Here is a 21,750-nt window from a genome sequence, read left to right as displayed (position 1 = left end):
ATAGATTACATCAAGCCTTTGACTTTACAAACTTGGATTAATTTGTTGTTTGTTTTGGTTGTGTTTCAGATTATTTTGTGCCCAATAGAAATTAATGGTAAATAATGTATTGTGTCATTTTGGAGTTTATTGTAAATAAGAATTGAATATGTTTCTAAACACATCTATATTAATGTGGATGCCACCACGATTTTGGATAGTCCTGAATGAATCAATCGTGAATAATGATGAGTGAGAAAGTTAGACGCGCAAATATCACACCCCCAAGACATGCTAACCTTTTACCATTACAATAACAGATGAGGTTAGCATTTGGGAGGGGGGTACGATATTATTGAGTCTGTAACTTTCTCACTCATCATTATTCACAATTAATTCAGGACTACAGTACCAGTCAAACGTTTGGACACAGCAACTCATTCCAGGGGTTTTCTTGAATTTTTACTATTTTCTACATTGTAGAATAATAGTGAAGACATCAACACTATGCAATAACACATATGGAATCATGTAGTAACCAAAAAAAGTATTCATCAAATCAAAATATATTTTATATTTGAGATTCTTCAAAGTAGCCACCCTTTGCTTTGATACAGCTTTGCACACTCTTGGCATTCTCTTAACCAGCTTCATGAGGTAGTCACCTGGAATGCATTTCAATTAACAGGTGTTCATTTGTGGAAATCATTTCCTTCTTAATGAGTTTGAGCCAATCAGTTGTGTTGTGACAAGGTAGGGAAGGTATACAGAAGAAAGCCCTATTTGGTAAAAGACCAAGTCCATATTATGGCAAGAACAGCTCAAATAAGCAAAGAGAAACGACAGTCCATTATCAAGGTCAGTCAATGTGCAAAATTTCAAGAACTTTGGAAGTTTCTTCCGCCACAGGAAAGGAAGACCCAGAGTTACCTCTGCTGCAGAGGATACATTCATTACAATTACCAGCCTCAGCAACTGCAGCACAAATAAATGCTTCACAGAGTTCAAGTAACAGACACATGTCAACATCAACTGTTCAGAGGAGATTGCGTGAATCAGGACTTCATTGTCAAATTGCTACAAAGAAACCACTACTAAAGGACACCAATAAGAAGAGACTTGATTGGGCCAAGAAACACAAGCAATGAACATTAGACAGATGGAAACCTGTCCATTGGTCTGATGAGTCCAAATTTGAGATTTTTGGTTCCAACCGTCGTGTCTTTGTGAGACACAGAGTAGGTGAACAGATGATCTCTGCATGTGTGGTTCCCACAGTGAAGCATGGAGGTGGTGCGATGGTGCTTTGCTGGTGACACTGTCTGTGATTTATTTAGAATTCAACGCACACTTATGCAGCATGGGTACCACAGCATTCTGCAGCGATACGCCATTCCATCAGGTTTGAGCTTAATGGGACTATCATTTTTTTTAACAGGACAATGACCCAACAGGCTGTGTAAGGGCTATTTGACCAAGAAGGAGAGTGATGGGGTGCTGCATCAGATGACCTGGCCTCCACAATCCCCTGACCTCAACCCAATTGAGATGGTTTGGGATGAGTTGGACCGCAGAGTAAAGAAAAAGCAGCCAACAAGTGCTCAGCATATGTGGGAACTCCTTCAAGACTGTTGAAAAAGCATTCCAGGTGAAACTGGTTGAGAGAATGCCAAGAGTGTGCAAAGCTGTCATCAAGGCAAGGGTGGCTACTTTGAAGAATCTCAAATATAAAATACATTTTGATTGTAGAAAATAGCAAAGATAAAGAAAAACCCTTGAATGAGTAGGTGTCCAAACGTTTGACTGGTACTGTATGCGTAATCATGGTAGTATATACATTAATGTCGATGTGTTTAGAAATTCATTCTATTGTTATTTACAATAAAATTGGGCACAAAATAATCTAAAACACAACCAAAACAAATAGCAAATGCATCCAACAAGTGTGTAGAGTGACAAGATTGATGTAATCATTGCGTGCTAGGAATATGGGACCAAATACTAAACTTTTGACTACTTTAATACACAAGTGAATTTGTCCCAATACTTTTGGTCGCCTGAAATGGGGGGACAATGTACAAAAAGTGCTGTAATTTCTAAACGGTTCACAAGATATGGATGAAAACACCCTCAAATTATACCTGACAGTTTGCACGTTAACCTCAGCCATTGCATCATTTCAAATCCAATTCTGGAGTACAGAGCCAAAACAAAACATTTATCACTGTCCCAATACTTTTGGAGCTCACTGTATGAACATAAATAGCACCAAGTCAATTAACATGCCTGGGGTATTACTCACATCTTCAACTCCGCTGTGGCGGCTGTGTTTAGTGGAAGTCTGTGGGTAATTTATCCTTGTTTATTGATTACAGCGATTACTGGGTATTTCAAATTGAAGCGTGTTTGGAAAGTCTAGATTTCCCATTCAATTCATTTTCTACAATTATCCTTCCCACATAGGAAGGAAACGAAGACAGCAATTACTTATCAAAATGACAGTAATTTAAACTTCAACAAAACAGCACGTAAATTGTAATAAAAGAGCTGGTTGACTGTTTCATAATAACCTTTGGTGAGAAAAACAATATTATTTATGTCTCATTTATCAGTGATATGCAGACAGTATGGTGTAGCAGCACCCAGTAGGCTAGGATACCATTTGTTTCAATTTACATCATTTTTATTTGGTCCCCCTGCCCTCCAGGAGACCATATCATGGCTCCATGCCATCAAACTGAATACCGGTATGCAATCAAACTGTGTAGTTTCTATCGCAATTAACTGAAGCCATTTATGAAGTGATGTGGCTGCATACAGATTTAATCAATGAAGAGCACCATTGGGGGGGGGTTATAATATGTCCCATTCTTCTCCATAATAACCATCAGTAATGCCTGGGTGTATAACTGTCAAACCTAGCAGCTTCATTTGCTAGTCCATTAACACAGCAGTAATGTGGCTATGATGCATGTAATGGTATCAGCATACACACACCCGGGGCACCGTCCTAGGATAATCCTATCTGTAATTAGCTAGCTCTGTGGTCGATGCATCACAGCGCTGTTAAAGACAGAGCTGTGGAAGGAAACATCTCTGAAGGGATCATTTAGCTCCCCTTAATGTGAGATGAGTAAATGTAACATGCTGAATGTGGCCTATTGGTGTAAGAAGAAGTCTAGTCTCTGACGTGTGTGTAGAGTATCAACAGCTTTCAGTTTATTTGTCATGTGTGGCGAATACAACAGGTGTAGACCTTACAGTGAAATGCTTACTTACAGGCCCTAACCAACAGCGTAATTTTAAAGTAAAACATAGGTATTAAGTGAACAATAGATAAATAAGGAAATAAAAAACAACAGTAAAAAGACAGTGAATAATAACAGTAGCGAGGCTACATACAGACACCGGTTCGTCGGGCTAATTGAGGTAGTATGTACATGTAGGTATGGTTAAAGTGACTATGCATATATCATTGGCTTCTTGTCTGTGGTGGACTGCACAGTCCCTAGTGTTATGTGATGTTTAAGTCTACTTCCTACCTGTTTGAGCTGGGTCATTAGTGTATCAGTGCTAGAGTGCACCAGTTGCTTCTCCTCCCCTTCTTTCTTCCTCTTCTTGTAACGAGAGGCGGGCCTCTCTCCTCCTTTGGGGTTCCTCTTGTTCCTGCCTTTCCTCTTCTCCTGTCCTGTGAGCAGTGGTCCTGGGAACTCTGGGAGGCCAGAGAACTGTCCGTCTGAATACGCCTGGGAGAAGGTAGATGAGTACTTTGTCAATTGTCATAGAGACACAGGTAAGAAAGCAGTGTCTCGTTTATCGGCAATCACAAAAATACAGCATTATCTACCGTAATTTCCGGACTATTGAGCGCACCTGAATATAAGCCGCACCCACTGAATTTAAAAAAAAATATTATTTTGAACATAAATAAGCCGCACATGTCTATAAGCCGCAGGTGCCTACCGGTACATTGAAACAAATGAACTTTGCACAGGCTTTAACGAAACACGGCTTGTAACAAAAATAAATAGGCTTTAAAGAAACACGGCTTGTAACAAAAATAAATAGGCTTTAACAAAGCACGGCTTGTAACAAAAAATAAAACATTTGCAGTAAACAGTAGCCTACCAAGAAAGTCATTGGTCACTATCTTCCTCCTCCTGCGCACTGAAACCACTGAAGTCATCTCCTTCGGTGTCGGAGTTCAATAGCCTCAGAATTGCTTCATCTGATATTGAATCGTTTTCATTGTCGCTCTCGTCACTGTTTGACCTTAACCCGTTCGGCAATTTCATTGGTCTAATGAAAGCTTCATGCCGCCAAAAAACTGAGCACGTCACAGAATGTGTTTTTTTTTTTGAAAAAAAATTGAAAGCGGGAAAAATCCATATATTAGCCGCGTCATTGTTTAAGCCACGAGGTTCAAAGCGTGGGAAAAAAGTTGCGGCTTATAGTCCGGAATTTACGGTACATAAAAAAAAACATGACATTGAAAAGGATGATACCACGCTGTTCATAAATAACTTTTACAATTCACAACTCTTAAGCCTTTTGGGTATTTCCGCCAACACCACCATTATTTTTTAGCAGGAGAAGATCTGTGAGACCATTTCATGAATCATGACTCAGCCTAAAATACTGCCTCCTACTATGACTCACATCAGTTTGTCACAGGCAGCAACCCATTGGACTGATTCACTGAACCATACTCGGAGCCTACTTGGCTGTGACTCACACTGGCTGCTCATCTACCTACATAGCAAGCTAGCGGTCACTGTGACTCAATGGAGGCTGGTGGAGGGAGAATTCGGAGGATAGACTCATTGTAATGAATGGAACTGGACCGTTCCATTTATTCCATCCCAACTGTTACAATGAGCCTTCACCAACCTCCACTGTCGTGCCTCATCTGCCAGACCGACTCACCCCGTTGCTGTCCATGGAGCTCTGCCTTAGCAGCAGGGCCTTGCAGTCTGTATCCGCCTCCTCTTCCTCAGACCTCAGGCCCTTGTCTGACCGTTGGTGGGGAAGCCCTGGTCCATTAAGAGGGGTCTGCCTGTTCTTCAACAGGTGTTTGAGGAGCTCGTTGTTACCCCCAGATTCCCCTTTTGCTCCCCCGCCGTGGGAGGGGCTCTGTACTGCAGCTCCACCCTCCTCCTTCACCGTGCCCATCCCTGAGCCCATGTGCGAGGAGGTGCCATCTCTGGGTCCGTGGCACTCTGTGCTCTCAGTTTGCTCCAGCTTGATGTTGCTGAGGATGCGCTCCTGCTCCAGAGCTTGGGCCCTGGCTAGGGAGATGTCTGATGGGAGGCTACCCATCCCTACAGGATGCCCAACACCACCCAGCCCTCCACCCAGACCTCCAGAGAGCTGCCTCTCCAGCTCTGAGTGGCTATGGCTGGGGGTAGAGGTGGAGGAGCCCAGTAAGGGGGACCTGGAAAGGTCTTGGTCCCCGAAGAGGTGGGCGTTGTTCCTGGTGGGTGTGGAGGATGTGTCTGACCGGCAGGGCGTCAGAGGGGCAGTGAGGTCAGAGCGCGGCGTGGACGGCGTTTTCACAGAATCTGCATCGTCATTGTCTTTCTTCTTCTTCCTGTTTCTTTTCTTCTTGCCATTCTCATCCGGGATGATGTTGGAGTAGAGCTGGATCAGAGACTGACCCGAGCCGGGGAAGTTGGAAGGCAGGGGCGTGGTGGAGTTGCCGCCCCCAAATGGAGGGCCTTCCCCGGGCATCTGTGGCATCACGCCTGGGCCGCTGAACCTCCGGGGTCTGGGTGGACCCTGGGCAAAGTTACCCTGTAGTACCATGTTATCAGGCCCAAAACCAGGTCCCATGTCCTGAGGAATCATCCCGTTACCCATTATGGCCCTCCGATCTCCGCCTTGTATGAAGGCCCCGGGAGGAGAGCCCATCCCTGGCTGCATGGGCTGCTGCAGGGGGAACATCGGTCCTAACTGCTGCATGAAGTCCTGGGGCAGCTCAGCATTGAAGAACGGCATCTGAGAGAGGGGCACCATGTTCCCCCCGTCAGGCGCCAGCATGCCTTGCTGTTCCATCTCCATACGTTGTTTTAGGGCACGCTGACGTTCTACTTCCTGCATTAGTTGGACCCTCTGCCTCTCCTGCTGCTCTCTCAGCCTCTCCCGACGCTCTCTCTCCTGGAAGCCCTCACTGAACGGGTTGTTGTCGTCAAACTTCAAACCGGAGCCCTGTGGGGGTTTGACCCCGCCAGGTTGAGGCTGGTTTTCCATGGGCATCTGCTGGGGCATTTGGGGAGGCATCTGCTGGGGTATTTGGGGAGGCATCTGCTGGGGCATTTGGGGAGGCATCTGCTGGGGTATTTGGGGAGGCATCTGCTGGGGCATTTGGGGAGGCATCTGCTGGGGCATTTGGGGAGGCATCTGCTGGGGCATTTGGGGAGGCATCTGCTGGGGCATCTGTGGGGGCTGCTGAGGCAGGTTGCCCATGGGCAGCTGAGGCTGCTGAGCTGGGTTTCCCATGGGAACCTGAGGGGGCATATTGGGTCCGCCCATGGGCATGGGAGCTCCAGGATGCCAGCCTGCTGGTGCGTTGGGCATGGGCATTCGTTTTGGGGGGGCGTTTGGCTGGCCTGGATGGATTGGCACCTGCTGCACCATGGGGTTCATAGATGGGTGGTTCATTGGAGGCCCACTTGGTACAATGCCTTGTATTGGTGGCATCCCTGGCACTGCTGCTGGCATCACAGTGGGAGGCATGGCACTGCCACCCTGCTGCTGCTTCATTCCATACTCCTCGATCAGGTCAGCATGCTCTTTCTGCTGCTTCCGGATCTGAAAGGACAAGAACCAAAAATATATATTACATAAGAACATGGACAAACAGCTGGCAAGACAGACAATAACAATTCAACATTTGTATTGACATAATTCAATACAAATTATGACAATTACAAGGAGCCTTGAAAGGATGTTTGGTCAACTGAAGGAACAAAAGTCTACATTTTGGTCTGGTCTCAAAACTTAGTTCCAAGCAAGAGCAGTTTGAGGGTTGAATTGAGGGCATAGCCTAGTGTTAGGGTAAGACAGTGGTATAGTACTAATGAAGAAAGTGACATTACGTACCTGCTCCAGCTGTTTCTGCACTACACTCTGCTGCTCCGTCACGTTTTTGAGCTGCTCTGCGTCCTCCTCAGGGAACTCCCTTCCAGCCTTCTTGGCCGTCCTCTGCTTGGCACACAGGGCCTTCTTGGACTTCCTGTGGGCGCCGATCTTCTCCTCCAGAAACTTCTGCTGCATCTGGAGCAGCTGCTGGGTCTCCTGGAGCCACTCCTCGTACTGAGCCCTCTGAGCATTGTCTGAGGGAAGCGACAGAGTGAGTTTTCATAGTACTTATGTACATTAACAATACTTATTACAAAAGCATTGTGGGCTAAGCCTGATAAAGCCAAAAATATCTAAGGGGGAGACATAATTTTTTTATTTTACAGATTTATACCATTATTGAACTATGGCTCATAAATCAAAAGGATACATTTACTGACCATTGTGAATGTTAACAGAGGTGAACTTACTGACAAAACCTGGTCCAAAATTGGGAGGATTGGGCCTTGTCACTGAGGGTGTCAGCTTGCCATCCTGGTTTTGAAATTGACACACAATAAATTGATGTTATAATTTGTGTTTTCCTAGTATGCTTGGTGTGTGAAACACGACTTAAGAGAGCTGACTTGGTTAAGTGTTTCAGTTACCTGTCCAACGGCCTGTGGAGGAACAGGGGTGCTTTCAGGACATGGTGCCGCAGGACCAGGTTGAAACCTGTTTATGACAATTGGTGTCATCCCCATGTTGTTTTGAACCATGACTTTGTTGATGCCTTTCAGAGCGACCATCTTTGCTTTCATTATAGGGTCAGTGATGGCGTCAAAATCTGCAGACAAAAAAAAGTGCGGTCAGCAACTTGCCCATTACAAAAGACACATTCCTCTATGCATATCACTGACATTTATACTGTTTACTACTCATTTAAAATGTGAAAGTGAATAACTCGTTTGAACTGGCATAAAGCATTTAGCCTAAACAAAAAATGTCTAGTTACCGATGTTGGGAAAAAAAGAGTCACTAGAGGAGCGTTGTCTGATCATGGCCTGCATCTGCCTCTGCTGCTGCTGCTCCTGCCTCTCCTGGTCCAGCAGGTCCTGTAGGAGGAGGGGCTGCTCCTCCAGCAGCAGGGGTCTGTGCCCCCCTGGCCCCGCCTGGCCCAATGTCTGGGCCAACAGGGCCTGCTGAGCCGGGGTCAACCCACTCTGGTCCATCTCAAAGGTAGACATGGATGCTTCTCCTTCTTCTTCTCCCCTGTTAGTTGGATCCATGGTTTGAGATCCCATACTAAGTCCAGAGTTGTTCTGAGTGTCTTGGTTTGGCTGTGTCATAGAGTTACCACTGCCTTGATTGTCACAGGTGGAGTCCTCTGGTTGCTGCTTGATTAGTAAGCTAGAAAGTACTGGCGTGGAGGCAGAGAGCACTCCTGATTGCTTGTTAGTGTTTCCGTCTGCTTGTTGCTCTGTCCTCTCATTGGACGTCTGAGACAGGTTGTCTTTGTCCTCCATTTTGATCTTATACTCCGAAGGCAGGGAGGAGGCGGAGCTCTGGCGGCAGCTCACTTCCTGTTTCACATCATCTGTCTTCTCGGCCATTCCCTCTGACTTCCCCATTCCAGACGTCAAATTGGAGAAGGAAGATGCAGCACCGCCACAGCTAGAACTCCTCTTCTCAGACAAGGCCTTCTGGAAGTCACAGGGGTCGCTGTGGTCTTCCATGGGGTCATTAAGGTCCAGTTCCTCATTGAACAAGTCCTTCTTGACGTCGTCCAGATCGGGGTCCGTGTACGCAATGATGTCGAACTTCCCCGACGTCAGGAAGTCGTCCAGGTGCAGGTCATTGGTCTCTAGGTCTAGGTCTTTGCCGTCTTCTTCCGGATCCAGATTTAGGTTGTCCAGATCGGCATCGACTAGGTCTTTCACCTCAACATCTTCCAGGTCTTTGACGGCCGATTCGACTGTGTCCAGTTTGTCGTCAACTCCGTCATTGTTGTTAGCCATGGAGACTCCTCCCTGACCATCACTCTTCCCAGGTATCATCATGGAAGGAGCTGACATACCCTGGGTCTCGTTCGAAGCAGGGTGGCTCATGGACCTCATCAGCTGGGCTTGCCTTGGCATGGCTCCCCCTTGCATCTGGGCCTGCTGATGCTGGTGGAGGGTCTCAATGTTGGAGGAAGACTGGCCTTGGCTCATCTGCTGGTCCCCCATTGACTCCATCATCCTGGGGCCTTGGTTTGGAGGCAACCGGAATTCAGGCCCTCCCATGAAACCAGGAGGCCTCTGGGGTTGGAGGTCGGGATCCATGTTGTTCCCTTGCATGCCAGAGGACCCGAAAGGGAGACGAAGCCTGCTGTCAGGGGCTCTGTGTCTCAGCTCGATGAAAGGCTGGCCCATAATGTTGTGCTGTTGCATTGGCACACCGCTAGGAGGGAAATGCTGGGGTAGCCCCATAGGTTTGCCCCCCATGGACTTGGCCATATCTACAGACATGGAGCGTCTCATCCCCGGGTGGATGTCCTGCATGGGTTGAGGGCCTCTGGGGAAGAACTCCTGGCTACCATGAGGTCCCAGCCCACCAGGTGGAAATGCAAACCTGAGCAATCAAAAGAAATAAAAAAATGTCAACACATATTCCAGTGCCGAGTTACCTCCGACACATTCAATCTAGAGTGACTCAGTTTTTTCGTAGACTAAGAAATTCATGAGTCACACAAAAAATAAAGTCTTATTTATTAAGTCTGTAAGGACAGTAATTCCAGTTACAAACCTTGGCCCCTGATGTCTGATATTAGGATCACCCGAGTATTGTCCTATGGGGAACTGGCCCTCATTAGGGAAAGGGCCTCGCTGGTCCCCTGGGAAGGGTCCAGATCCAGGGAACCTCATTAGTCCACTCATGGGGCCCGGCCCAGGGTAGGGTGGAGGGGGCCGGCTGAACATCTCGCCCTGTTGTCCGTGGCCCTCGTGCGGCCAGGGTCGAGGTGTCCCAGGGCCAGGGGCCATGATACCAGTGTTCTCCTGGCGGATGGCACTCCTCTGCTGCTGCTGCTTCAGGATCAGCTCTCGGATGCGTTGACGCTAAATAAAACAACACGAGCTGTCAGACCTCCAACTAGATAATTAATGTTTCATGACAGAACTCTACTGAATATTTGATTGAAAAAAAAGTGATAGAAATGTATTAGCTATTAATTACCGTGGCTTCAAGCTTGCCAAGGGATACAAATGTTTATTTAAGTGAATACTGAAACGGGTGAAATTTATCTGGAAGATAATACTTTAAATGAAGATAAGAGCAGTTTAAATAGCGTCAGTCCACCTACCTGTTTGAGTCTCTCCTCACTGTCGGCCAGAGAAACACTCTGAACCTCAGAAGGGGTTCCAGGCATCTGGGAGGGGTTTTGCAGCTGTCCTCCAGGGTCCTGGCCTTGCTGCTCCTTCATATCTGGTCTGTCTGCTGGCTGTGGACGTGGGGTCATGGGCGCCTGCTCGTAAGGATCATGGATAGGCGTCTGGTTGGGCCGTCTGGACGGCGACGGAGAAAATCCCTCATCGGCTATCCCACCGTGATGCTTTGGTGTCTGTGACCCAGGGTGTGGAAAGGGAGCATCTTGGAGCCTAACGCTTTGAGGAGGGGAGAAGGGATCCTGGTTCCCCATGGGACCAGGCCTCTGCCCCTGCAGTCTGCTCAGCCTGTCAGTCCCCATCCCTGGCTGCGGGGTGCTTGGAGCCTGGGCGTACGGGTCATTCAGCATGGACCTGGGGGTCTGGGAGAACATGTCACTGCTCAAAGGCCTGGGTGTTCCAGGTTGACTAGCGTAGGGATCTATGGGGGCTAACCTCTGGCTGCCTGGGGACTTTGAGAACCTGGGGGGCCGAGGGGTACCAGGTTGCTGTGTGTAGGGATCCATGGAGTGCCCGGGGGACATCCTCTGACCGGGGGGCTGGGGGTGTGGGTGAGGGTGGTGGAAATGGTTCATACCAGGGCGAGGGGTGTTGGGCTGCTGGGAATAAGGGTCAGAGGGTTGGCTGTAGTTGTCGTTTGGACGAGGAGTGCCTGGAGGTCGAGCATAGCCGGACTCAAAGAATGGTCTGTTTCCAGGAAGTTGGCTGATAAGGTCATTCATAGGTCTAGGGGTACCTGGCATCTGAGCATAGGGGTCTGATGAGGGTCCTGGGGGTTGGGCAAAAGGGTCATATGTGAAGTGGTCGGGCCTTGGAGTAGAGGGAGCATGGGCGTAAGGGCTTCGGTTGGGTAACTGTGCCATTGGGCCGGGCTGGGGGAAGGGGTGGCCCTGGGTATGGTGCTGGGCCATCCTCGGTGGACTGGTGAAGCTATCATGAGGTCGAGGGGTCAGAGGGGCCTGAGCGTAGGGGTCTCCCTGCTGAGAGAACCGGTCTGGGGGATGAGGCATTGGTCTGTTGAAGGGGTCCTGGGCCTGGGGTGGAGGCATGGGGGTCTTGAACAAAGACTGAGGGACTGAGCCCTGCTCATTGCTCCCCGGGATGGGAGCTAACAGAGGTCTGGAGTAAGGGTCTGACAGGATCATCCTGTTCTGAGCCATCCGTTGATAGGCCTCTTGGCGGATCATGGGTCTAGAGTAAGGGTCTCCACGCACTGGAGAGCCTATCAGGGGCCTTCCCTGGGGACCCTGGTTGACTCTGGGTGGGCACATAGGCTTCAGGAAGGGGTCAATGTCCCCAGCAACAGGCCTGGGGGTGTCAGGGGGCTTGGCATAGGGATCCATCTCCCTACTCATAGACGTGGGGGAGCCAAAAGCCTCATGAGCCGGAGATGTGAGCCTCCCTCTGTCCTGTTGCTCCATCAGAGAGGTGGGAGACTTGCCAGACTCCATGGACATCCTGCGACACGCGCTGGGCCCCAGAGTTGGAGGTCTGGGGGTCCCTACCATCTTGGCATAGGGGTCCCAGGGAGAGGAGGGTCTGGAGCTGGATGAGCCAGGGGAGAACACCTGGGGGGACTGGGGCTGAGAGGACCCCCCTGAAGGAGGGGGAGGAGGAGGCCGCAGGAACACATCTTCAGGGGGCCCCGAGGTGGGCGTCCCTGGGAGTTGGCGATGGATGAAGCCCTCTTTCCCCCCGGTGCTGTGCTGCATGGGGGACATGCTGCCGTTGCTGCCGTGCTGGGAGGAAGGACTCTGGTTGCCGCTGTTGTTACCGTCTCCCTCAGACTGGCTGCCTGACTGCTGTTGCTGCTGCTGCAGCTGCTCGTTCTTCACCTGCTCCAGCTTCTGGGTGGCTTCGATCTTGGCTTGCTGCCTGCTTTTCTGTCTCATTTGCTGTTGTAGGAAGAGGATGAAAGGGCAAAACATGTTTAGTCTTTCAAATAGTAACCTGAACAAGCAATGCATGTTTGCTTAGCACCCTAAATCCCAAAATACCAAAAAGGAGACTATTTAACTACTGTTTTGGGGTTTTTTGGAGGGGAGAGAAGACTTCCTGAACTGCATCTGAACTGGTTGCATCTCACACACACTAGCATACTAACCTGCCTGCACACAATATTACCTCACCTCTCTGAATACAACCTTACCTGTCTAAACTTCCACTCTTGCTCATGCTCTGACTCTTTGGGTTTCAAAGGGTCCTTAAAGAGCAAGTCTGTGTCTAGCGGTATGTTGGGGTCAAACACCTCGTCGGGGGGCTGCAGTGAGGCGGGAGGCTGCTGGGACAGCGGCAGCTGCTGCGACTGCTGCCTCTTCAGACTCTCGTTGGACATCTGAACCTTGTTGATGCGCAGAGCAGCCCGGTTGTCCCTCGCTTTTTGCTGCAGAGCAAAATCAGTCGCAGACACACACGCGTGCAGACACAAACAGAATAAATAATTTCAGTTGGTGCCATGGAAACCTTAGGAGACTATTACTAGTTAGTTTTTTTCAGTAGAATTTTTTATCAAGTGCATGTCCTTAAAACATGGCCTCTGCCAGATAAAATTACTTCTTCTGAACGTAATTACAGGTTCTGTGTGAGGTTAACGCTGAGAACTGTGGTTCTTCTGTTAATAGGGTCATCTGTGAACGGCTGGATTTGAAATAGCACTGGCAACAAAAATGATTTAACACTTTTAGTCTGACTCATTAAAAATACCGGATCAGACTAAATTATTTGGGATTCTCACATTTCCAATGGATGTCTACTGGGGACAATGTAATCTAAGCAGAATGAAAGGCATCTTACCACATACGGGGCCCTGTCTTGCGAACTTGCTTTCCTCCAGAGCTTTGCAATCTGTTTGACTCTTGTAGACCAGTCTAAAGTGACAATATTTTTTTTATATTAGACCAACAACATGCTCCAGCTCAAGAAGGACATCTGATATCGTCTTCAATTCTGATACCATCTTCAATTGTAAATGAAGTCATGGTAATGGCTGGATATGCACAAACATGTGACTGGGACACACACACCTGGGAACTCATCCTTGAGGCTGGGGAAGTTGACATTGGTGTAGAGGACAGGGGCCACAGTGGCTAGCTCCCCCAGAGTCTCCTCCTTCTCCCACTTCAGTGTGCTCCTCTGGGCGTTGGACATGGCCTCGGCCTCGCCCCCCTCAGCCCCAGGAAGAGGGGTGGTGCCTGGGCCACCGAGGACAGGACCAGGACCCCCCTGCCACGAACCCACTGCCTCTCTGGCCATCTGATTAAACTTTCTGTCCCTGTAGGAAGGACACAAGAACACGGATTTGAAAAATATAACAGTACCAGTCAAAAGTTTGGACACACCAACTCATTCAAGGGTTTTTCTTTATTTTTACATTGTAGAATAATAGTGAAGACATCAAAACTATTAAATAAAACATATGGAATCATGTCGTAACCAAAAAATTGTTACACTAAATATATTTTAGATTTGAGATTCTTCAAAGTAGCCATCCTTTGCCTAGATGATAGCTTTGCACACTCTTGGCATTCTCTCAACTAGCTTCATGAGGTAGTCACCTGGAATGCATTTCAATTAACAGGTGTGCCTTGTTAAAAGTTAACTTGTGGAATTTCTTTCTTCTTAATGCGTTTGAGCCAATCAGTTGGGTTGTGAAAAGGTAGGGATGGTATACAGAAGATAGCCCTATTTGGTAAAAGACTATATTACGACAAGAACAGCTCAAATAAGCAAAGAGAAACGAAAGTCCATAATAACTTTAAGACATGAAGGTCAGTCAATGCGGAAAATGTCAAGAACTTTGAAAGTTTCTTCAAGTGCAGTCGCAAAAACCATCAAGCGCTATGATGAAAATGGCTCTCATGAGGACCGCCACAGGAAAGGAAGACCCAGAGTTACCTCTGCTGCAGAGGATAAGTTCATTAGAGTTACCAGCCTCAGATTGCACCATAAATAAATGCTTCACAGATTTCAAGTAACAGACTCTCCTCTGAACAGTTGATGTTGAGATGTCTGTGTGAATCAGGCCTTCGTGGTCGATTGCTGCAAAGAAACCACTACTAAATGACACCAATAAGAAGAAGAGACTTGCTTGGGCCAAGAAACACTAGCAAAGGACATTAGATCGGTGGAAATGTGTCCTTTGGTCTGATGAGTCCAAATGTGAGATTTTTGATTCCATCCGGCGTGTCTTTGTGAGACGCGGTGTGGGTAAACGGATGATCTCCGCATGTGTATTTCCCACCGTAAAGCATGGAGGAACTGAAACCGTCTGTGTTTTCTGTAGAATTCAAGGCACACTTAACCAGCATGGCTACCACAGCATTCTGCAGCGATATGCCATCCCATCTGGTTTGCGCTTAGTGGGACTATCATTTGTTTTTCAACAGGACAATGACCCAAAACGCACCTCCAGGCTGTGTAAGGGCTATTTGACCAATAAGGAGAGTGACCTGGCCTCCACAATCACCCGACCTCAACCCATTTGAGATGGTTTGGGATGAGTTGGACCGCAGAGTGAAGGAAAAGCAGCCAACAAGTGCTCAGCATATGTGGGAACTCCTTCAAGGCTGTTGGAAAAGCATTCCTCATGAAGCTGGTTGAGAAAATGCCAAGAGTGTGCATACAGTAGCTGTCATCAAGGCAAAGGGTGGCTACTTTGAAGAATATAAAATATATTTTGATTTGTTTAACACTTTTTTGTTTACTACATGATTCCATATGTGTTATTTCATGGTTTTGATGTCTTCACTGTTATTCTACAATCTAGAAAATAGTAGAAATAATGAAAAACCCTTGAATGAGTAGGTGTGTCCAAACTATTGACTGGTACTGTACAAAAGAAGATGTAGTTATCATTTTCATTGTTTGGTAGACCACAAGCTTCCTCCAGTAACTGAGTCACAGGCAATGCTTGCAATTTGATGTGTTTGAATCGTGTAGTTATGCTACTTACTATGTACTTACTATGACTGAGATATGTGGTTGTCCCACCTAGCTATCTAAAGATGAATGCACTAACTGTAAGTTGCTCTGGATAAGAGCGTCTGCTAAATGACTAAAATGTAAATGTTAGGCAGATACATTCAAATACTATCAGGCATGTATGACATAGCATTCATTAAGTTTTGCAGTTAGTACCTTGGATTGTCAGTGAAAGGCATGCGGTGGAGGGGGGAGAAGTTATCTGGGATACATGGTTCTGCTCCGGGATGGGACGGATTCAGAGGGAATCGTTGGTTAGGTCCCATCAGCCCGTTTATCATTGGCATCCGTGGAAACATGGCATTCCCTGTATGGAAAAACAAATTATTATATCAATGCATTACTTTGGACAAACCATGCTCACGTGACAAGCGACCTCACCTGAGACCTGAATACTTGCATTGGCTCTCAGAGCTAATGCATAGCCTTTATCTCAGTGGGCTGTCTTGTGGTACACTGAAGACCCAGCTGGTCACATAGGTCTGATAAAATATTCAGATAAGAGCGAAAGACTGCCAGTAACTGCTACAGGATCAATATAGGTATCATACCTGCATGAGGGTGTGTCAGGCTGGCTCCAGGTGGGCCGTGGGGGTGAGGCAGCTGTGGTGGATGGCTGGGGCTCAGGACGGCAGTGAACAGGTCCTCCACGTCCTTCCCCTCCAGCTCTATGGGGGGCACCAACAGAGACAACACAGTTAAAACTGATAGAGACAGATAATAGTAATGTTCCGTTATGTTTAACCCTGGTTCTCTGAAGGACGGGAACGGACAGAGTGATTACAAAAATAGTGATTACTAATAACCAACCTGGTATTTTGTAGAGTTTGCTGAGAATCGATTCTAAAACCAGAAGAAAAATAGATTATTTACCTCAGTAAATGGATACTCAGTGATCAGAGCTATACCAAGAAGTGAAGAGTCTATGTAGGTTCTGAAAAACAGATGTCAGCACAAGACCTGGTGTTGACCACCAGGCCCCTTACTGACCGTCAGCCATCTCCAGACCGTCAGCCATTTCCAGCTCTGGACTGAGGATCCCGTCCAGATGTTCATCTGGGAGCGTACGGAGTGGCCTCCGGCCGGACTGAGACTGCGCTGGGGAGCTGTCTGTCATGGGCCCAATGTCCAGACCAGCTAGGAAACACACACAGACATATACAAAACACACATTGAATAACACACGTGTTAGCAAAGATACACACTAACAACTATGCATGGTAGATGGACTTCAAAGCTTACTGCAATCAATCTGTGATTATTCTCTATATAATGTAGATTAAAACATGTATCCTTCAGCAATTTTAATTAGAACTTTATCTCGCTAATAAACTTTGAATCTCGTTTGAATAAAATAAGGGGAATATCTGCATTGTGTGGAAATTAAATAAAGATGATAACGGTGCTAGCTTAGCAGGATTACTCATGAAGGCTATCCTTTGAGATGAATCTCTGAATCTCAACACAATCTCTACTATCCTCTAAAAACACATGACAACTATCTATCCATCCATCTATCTATCAACATCAGGACGACTGCTGCAAACTGAGATACCAATACTTTTTATTTAATCAAATAAATACTGGGTGAATCTAAGTATTTACTGAGAAAGAACAAAGGAAGCATATTGGCCTCAGTGGAGTTGCTAAGCCATTTTCCACCAATCACAGAGCAGGGAGGAGAGAGTCTGAGACCTTCGGTGTCATCACTATATTGAAGGCCACTCACCAAGGCCTCTCATTCTCTCTAAATCGTTTGCCTCTAAATTGTTCATGTTCTGAGTTTGAATAGAGAGCCCGTCCTTGACCGATTGTTTCAGTGAGAATCTGAATCACTCTCACGTTTCTAAAGTCGGCTTGCCCTGAATGTCACAAACTGAACCAAAAACCAAACAAAGGATGGGGACACCTTTTATATGTGAGAGACTATTGTTGACCACATGAGAGCATGCATGTAAAGATTAGCACAAAGAAGCACTCTCACACCCCAATGTGCGGACGCATACACTCACACGTCCTCACTTCCTAGACTTGAGCGATGAAGTCAACCTAATTAAAAAACTTGCCACAGACATGGTAAATGAATGCGAATGTACTATTGCTACTAATGCCATGGAGCCCTTACCAAAAGGAGGAGGTGAGGTGTCAACCTGGAAATGGAAAAAATCAACACCTACAGAAACAGAACCCAAATCAAGACACAAGATGAGTGAATAAAACAGAGTGGAGACAGAGCAAGGAAACCAAACTGGAAAGAAACGCACAAAACACACCTGAAACAACGTCAAATAAAATAATGATGAAAAGTATGTGACAAGAGAAAGTGACATTTTGAAAACACAGACAGCAAGACATCCCAGGCTGGCAGTAAACTCCTCCCACTATGACAGCCTCAGAGATCAGTGACATACCAGAGTCACCTGTCTGTTTCCCCAGCATTCCCAGGAGATCTGCATCCGTGTTGAGAACCTCAGACAGATCCACTAGAGGTTCTTCAGAGGGCTCTGTGGATGAGAAGACAGACAGTCAGGAACCACAGCATGGATCAATGGACAAGAGTGCGTGTGTGCGTGAGCGTGCGAGGATGTGTGTGTGTGAGTGTCTGTGTCTCTATGTGTATCTGTGTAGTACATACGAGGTCCTGGTGGTCTGGTGGGTCTGGACGTGCCCGAGGTCACACTGAGGAGGGGGTCCGAGGAGGGGTCCAGGAAGCTGGTGGTGGGTTGCTTCCTGTCCCTCTGGGGCCCGGCTCCGGCCCTTGTATGGCCCTCCTCCATTAGGCCAGACTCCACCGCCTGCTGCCTGCTCTGCTTGCTCTTATCCAGCAGGTCCTTACCGAAGAAAGCCTCCTAGACAACACAACATGGGTCAATTCTCCATAGACCCACCATACTTCAGGATAACTGTCAACCTTTGATATCTCCCACCTTTTATCAAGAGGCACAGAAACATGATCCATCCCTTCTGTTTTTATTTCTTCTTTTTTTAATATGCTATGCAGAACAAAGTTGACAAGGAGACGCATTGAGGCAAACACTTCTGCTGCTTTTGCCACTAGTCGTGTCAGTGGACTCTCTCTCTCTCTACCAGTGTAGATGGATCCACGTCGCTATCTCCCCATCAGCAATGTCTTATCTCTCCAGCGGATGGACACATGACTGCTGCAGCCAAACCACTGTGCTGGGACATTAAAAGCCTAGCTTACCATTTAAATAATTAATCCAATGTGCTCCTCTGTGTTGGGTGTCGGGACCCTTTAGGTTTTACTTGGTCTCTGGGCCTGGCCCTCCTGCTGTGGAGTACAGACCAGCAGTGACAGATGCCCATGGCTTAATGCACCTCCTCACATCTCATCTGTTTCGGGCCAACACAAGGTGACATAGAGCTCAGGGTTTGAGACGAGAGAGGAAGGGAGGGAGAGAGATAGAGAGTGAGGGAGAGAGAGATGGGGGCTCCGTGAGTTCCTCTAACGCCTTCCCTCCCCAACCACCCCCACTCCCCAACAAATGGCACTTACCTTTCCTACTAGCACTGACTTCGCTGATTAATACTTGAGGGAAAAGGTCCTTGATACGTTTGTGATATGTTGTCGTCTTAAGACGAATGCACTAATTGTAAGTCACTCTGGATAAGACTGTCTGCTAAATAACAAAACATTTAAGTAGACGTAATACATCGATTCCCAACCCAAACCGAGGTCATTTGGAGAGGAAGAGTGTGGAGGATGTAAAGCTATCCACTCAGGGTAGCGCCTGTAGGCATTCTCTCCTACTTTAAGAAAGCACAAAGACGGGCTGCCGTCTCCAATGGTTCATCTTTAAGTTATTGCCAGGCAGTATGCCGAGTATTATCTGTATTCTCAGGCCTCCCATTGGGTGAGATAACTACTTTTTATGTAAATGCAACATGACGTTCCAGGCTGTCAGGGTGCTACTGCATCTATGAATGGTTGCCTCGATTTTTAAATACAGAAAATGGGTGACATTTGGATTGGCAGCTTATTCAGACAATTATTTATCTGCATATGGAGGATCCTAAGATGTTTTTTGCAGCAAGACAGCCTCTACTCCAAACACTTTTCCTACCAAATTGCTGTGTTGCCTGATTGTAACGTTATAATTATGCCAGGAAATCATGGCTGCACATATTCCCTCAGTTCTAAAAACAACAAGACATCTTCCAAATCACATAAACCCTGAGACAAATGTCAGACACATAATGTAGATGTGGGACTGACCTGCAGGTAGGTGGGAAAGGCCTCCTCTAGCTTGGTTTTCTTCTTCCTGTAGCGTTTCTTGATCTTCTCTGGGGCCTCCAGCCCAGGGGGAGTCTCATCCAAAGGGGTGTCAGGCAGCACCTCTCCCCAGCCTGCAGTAGGGGCAGAACATTTGGTTCAGAATCTTGTCCTTAAAAATATAGAATCTGTTTATTAGGTTTATGTATTCTACAAGAAAACAAAAATCACTAGCACCAATGATTAAAACAGGAGTCATTTTCCGCTTTGTACAGCAGAGGTAGAAATAGGATATTCAGGCAAAAGCAATTGAAGATGCATTGGACTTGGGTAGATGGGCTGTGTGAGAACTGACCCTCCTCCTTTCCTGTGGGGGGTTCAGAAACAGAGCCAGAGGAATCCTTCCTGCTCAGGGATCGTTTGGCCTTGCCTGGGCCCTGACCTGGACGGCTCCTCTGGCGCACCATGAAGCCACCGATGCCTGAGAAAGAGATATTCAACAATGAACCAACACAACTAACAATCACTCCATACTCTCCAACTGTTCAGTGAAAAGCTTAAACAAATTGGGGGAGATACGATTGATGGTTCCTAGCAAGTAAAAAAATCCAAATTGTCATAGGGAACTTTAATTAGAATGCTAGGGAGGACAACAAACACGTGGGTCTTTTTCTTGGTGTTTTAATAAAGCACGGCGCAATGCTTTTCACTAGATAGGGAAACATCTAATCCAGACTACAGAAAATACCATTTATAACCCCCGGAATGAGCCCTCTTTCTTTCTTTGCAACTAAAGGCCTTGTCTTGTCATCCCTGAGCTTGGCTAGCCGTGCGGCACGTACAGCACCATTTCACGCTCCAGAGGAGCTGTCTCCTCCAATCAGGTGCCCTACCCGGCCGGTACGGCTTCCTCTTCCTCTTCTTGCTGTCGTCGGCCCCCTTGGACTTGTCTTCTGCTGGCTCTCGCTCCGGGCTTGAGTCAGACTTCCCCTCGCAGTCCAGAGAGAGGTCTGTCTCTGCGAGTGAGTGAATGAGTGAGAGGTGATGAGCAGACAGACAAGGGGCAGTACCCAGCAGTCTGCAGACTGGACCAACAGACCCCCCCCTGGCCCCAAACAACAGCACCCAGGGTCAATTCAATTTCAACTCCAGTCATCTTCAACAGATTAACCTAATTGAACTTCTGGATTTTTCCATTTTGGGAATTTACCTCATAATTAAGTGCACCCCCAACTCTACCCCACCACCTATTTGTCTGCTGTCAAGAGTCATGTGAATTTGAGAATGTGAAGGACTATTGCCATTTCAGAGGAAAGGTGCTTGTTAATCCAGGACTAGTGTTAATCTGTGTACAGGAAACTGGTCCATGGTGTTTTCTGACAAGCTTGTTGTATTTAAAGTCAGACACCTCTGGTTACATTCAAGACAATCAATGAAAATGTCTAAACTGCATATGTTTTGTAAAAGTGCCTTATTTATTGTTTTGTTTTTGCTGTATTCTGAGCTGGGGGTAAGATCCATGAAACTATTGTGAAAGAAAATCAATAAAGTCAGGCACCTCTGTGGTCCTCCATGTCCTCGTCCCGGAAGTGTTCTGACAGCAGGTCCAGGGGGGCCTGCAGCACTGCTACACTATTCTGGTTGATGATCTTCAGCTTCAGCTTGGGCTTGGGTTTCCTACGCCGCGACGCAGGGGCCGACAGGCTCTGCAGCTGACACCGGCCCGACTCCGTCAGACACACGCCGTCCTGAGTGTAAGTCCTCGCCAAGTCTGAAAGACACAAGCACACACACACACACACACACACACGGTTATGGTAATGTCTGATTGCCCTAGATTAACTGGAATGAAGGAATGTACTGGATTGTCCAAGTTAATTGAAAGTAGTTTTCAAGATATGTAACCTTTGCATCATATGATGCTGTGTTTGCATCATACAGGGATGATTTCTGTATTTTGAAAGTTACATATCTTGAAAACTTGATTGCTGACAAGCAAAATATGTTGGGTCTATGTCAACAACGGACTAATGAAACAAATTCCAAAAGATCGTTTTTGGGTGGAGTTTTCCT

General features: G+C 47.0%; 1 protein-coding gene across 5 annotated transcripts in view; it reads right to left on the bottom strand.

Moving 5' to 3' along the window:
• LOC115157103 (histone-lysine N-methyltransferase 2C) overlaps positions 1-21,750 on the bottom strand; it is a 123,197-nt gene that overhangs the window by 16,166 nt on the left and 85,281 nt on the right. For 4 of the 5 annotated variants that reach the window (XM_029705036.1, XM_029705037.1, XM_029705035.1 and 1 more), the window contains 22 exons: positions 21,236-21,448; positions 20,571-20,693; positions 20,033-20,158; positions 19,681-19,811; positions 18,079-18,292; positions 17,855-17,947; positions 17,569-17,616; positions 16,434-16,580; positions 16,254-16,286; positions 15,995-16,111; positions 15,600-15,750; positions 13,487-13,734; positions 13,257-13,330; positions 12,613-12,846; positions 10,382-12,358; positions 9,826-10,136; positions 8,054-9,651; positions 7,707-7,885; positions 7,530-7,593; positions 7,081-7,313; positions 4,906-6,789; positions 3,522-3,725 (listed from right to left, as the gene is read on the bottom strand). In XM_029705036.1, the coding sequence (XP_029560896.1) occupies positions 3,522-3,725; positions 4,906-6,789; positions 7,081-7,313; positions 7,530-7,593; positions 7,707-7,885; positions 8,054-9,651; positions 9,826-10,136; positions 10,382-12,358; positions 12,613-12,846; positions 13,257-13,330; positions 13,487-13,734; positions 15,600-15,750; positions 15,995-16,111; positions 16,254-16,286; positions 16,434-16,580; positions 17,569-17,616; positions 17,855-17,947; positions 18,079-18,292; positions 19,681-19,811; positions 20,033-20,158; positions 20,571-20,693; positions 21,236-21,448 (8,402 nt within the window). The remainder of the gene's footprint in view (positions 1-3,521; positions 3,726-4,905; positions 6,790-7,080; positions 7,314-7,529; positions 7,594-7,706; positions 7,886-8,053; positions 9,652-9,825; positions 10,137-10,381; positions 12,359-12,612; positions 12,847-13,256; positions 13,331-13,486; positions 13,735-15,599; positions 15,751-15,994; positions 16,112-16,253; positions 16,287-16,433; positions 16,581-17,568; positions 17,617-17,854; positions 17,948-18,078; positions 18,293-19,680; positions 19,812-20,032; positions 20,159-20,570; positions 20,694-21,235; positions 21,449-21,750) is intronic. The other variant, XM_029705038.1, reaches the window with a different exon arrangement.

The sequence above is a fragment of the Salmo trutta genome, chromosome 21, assembly GCF_901001165.1.
Source record: "Salmo trutta chromosome 21, fSalTru1.1, whole genome shotgun sequence".
Lineage (NCBI taxonomy): Eukaryota > Metazoa > Chordata > Actinopteri > Salmoniformes > Salmonidae > Salmo > Salmo trutta.
Note: the sequence above shows the minus strand (reverse complement) of the source record. Positions and strands in the feature narration are given on the sequence as shown.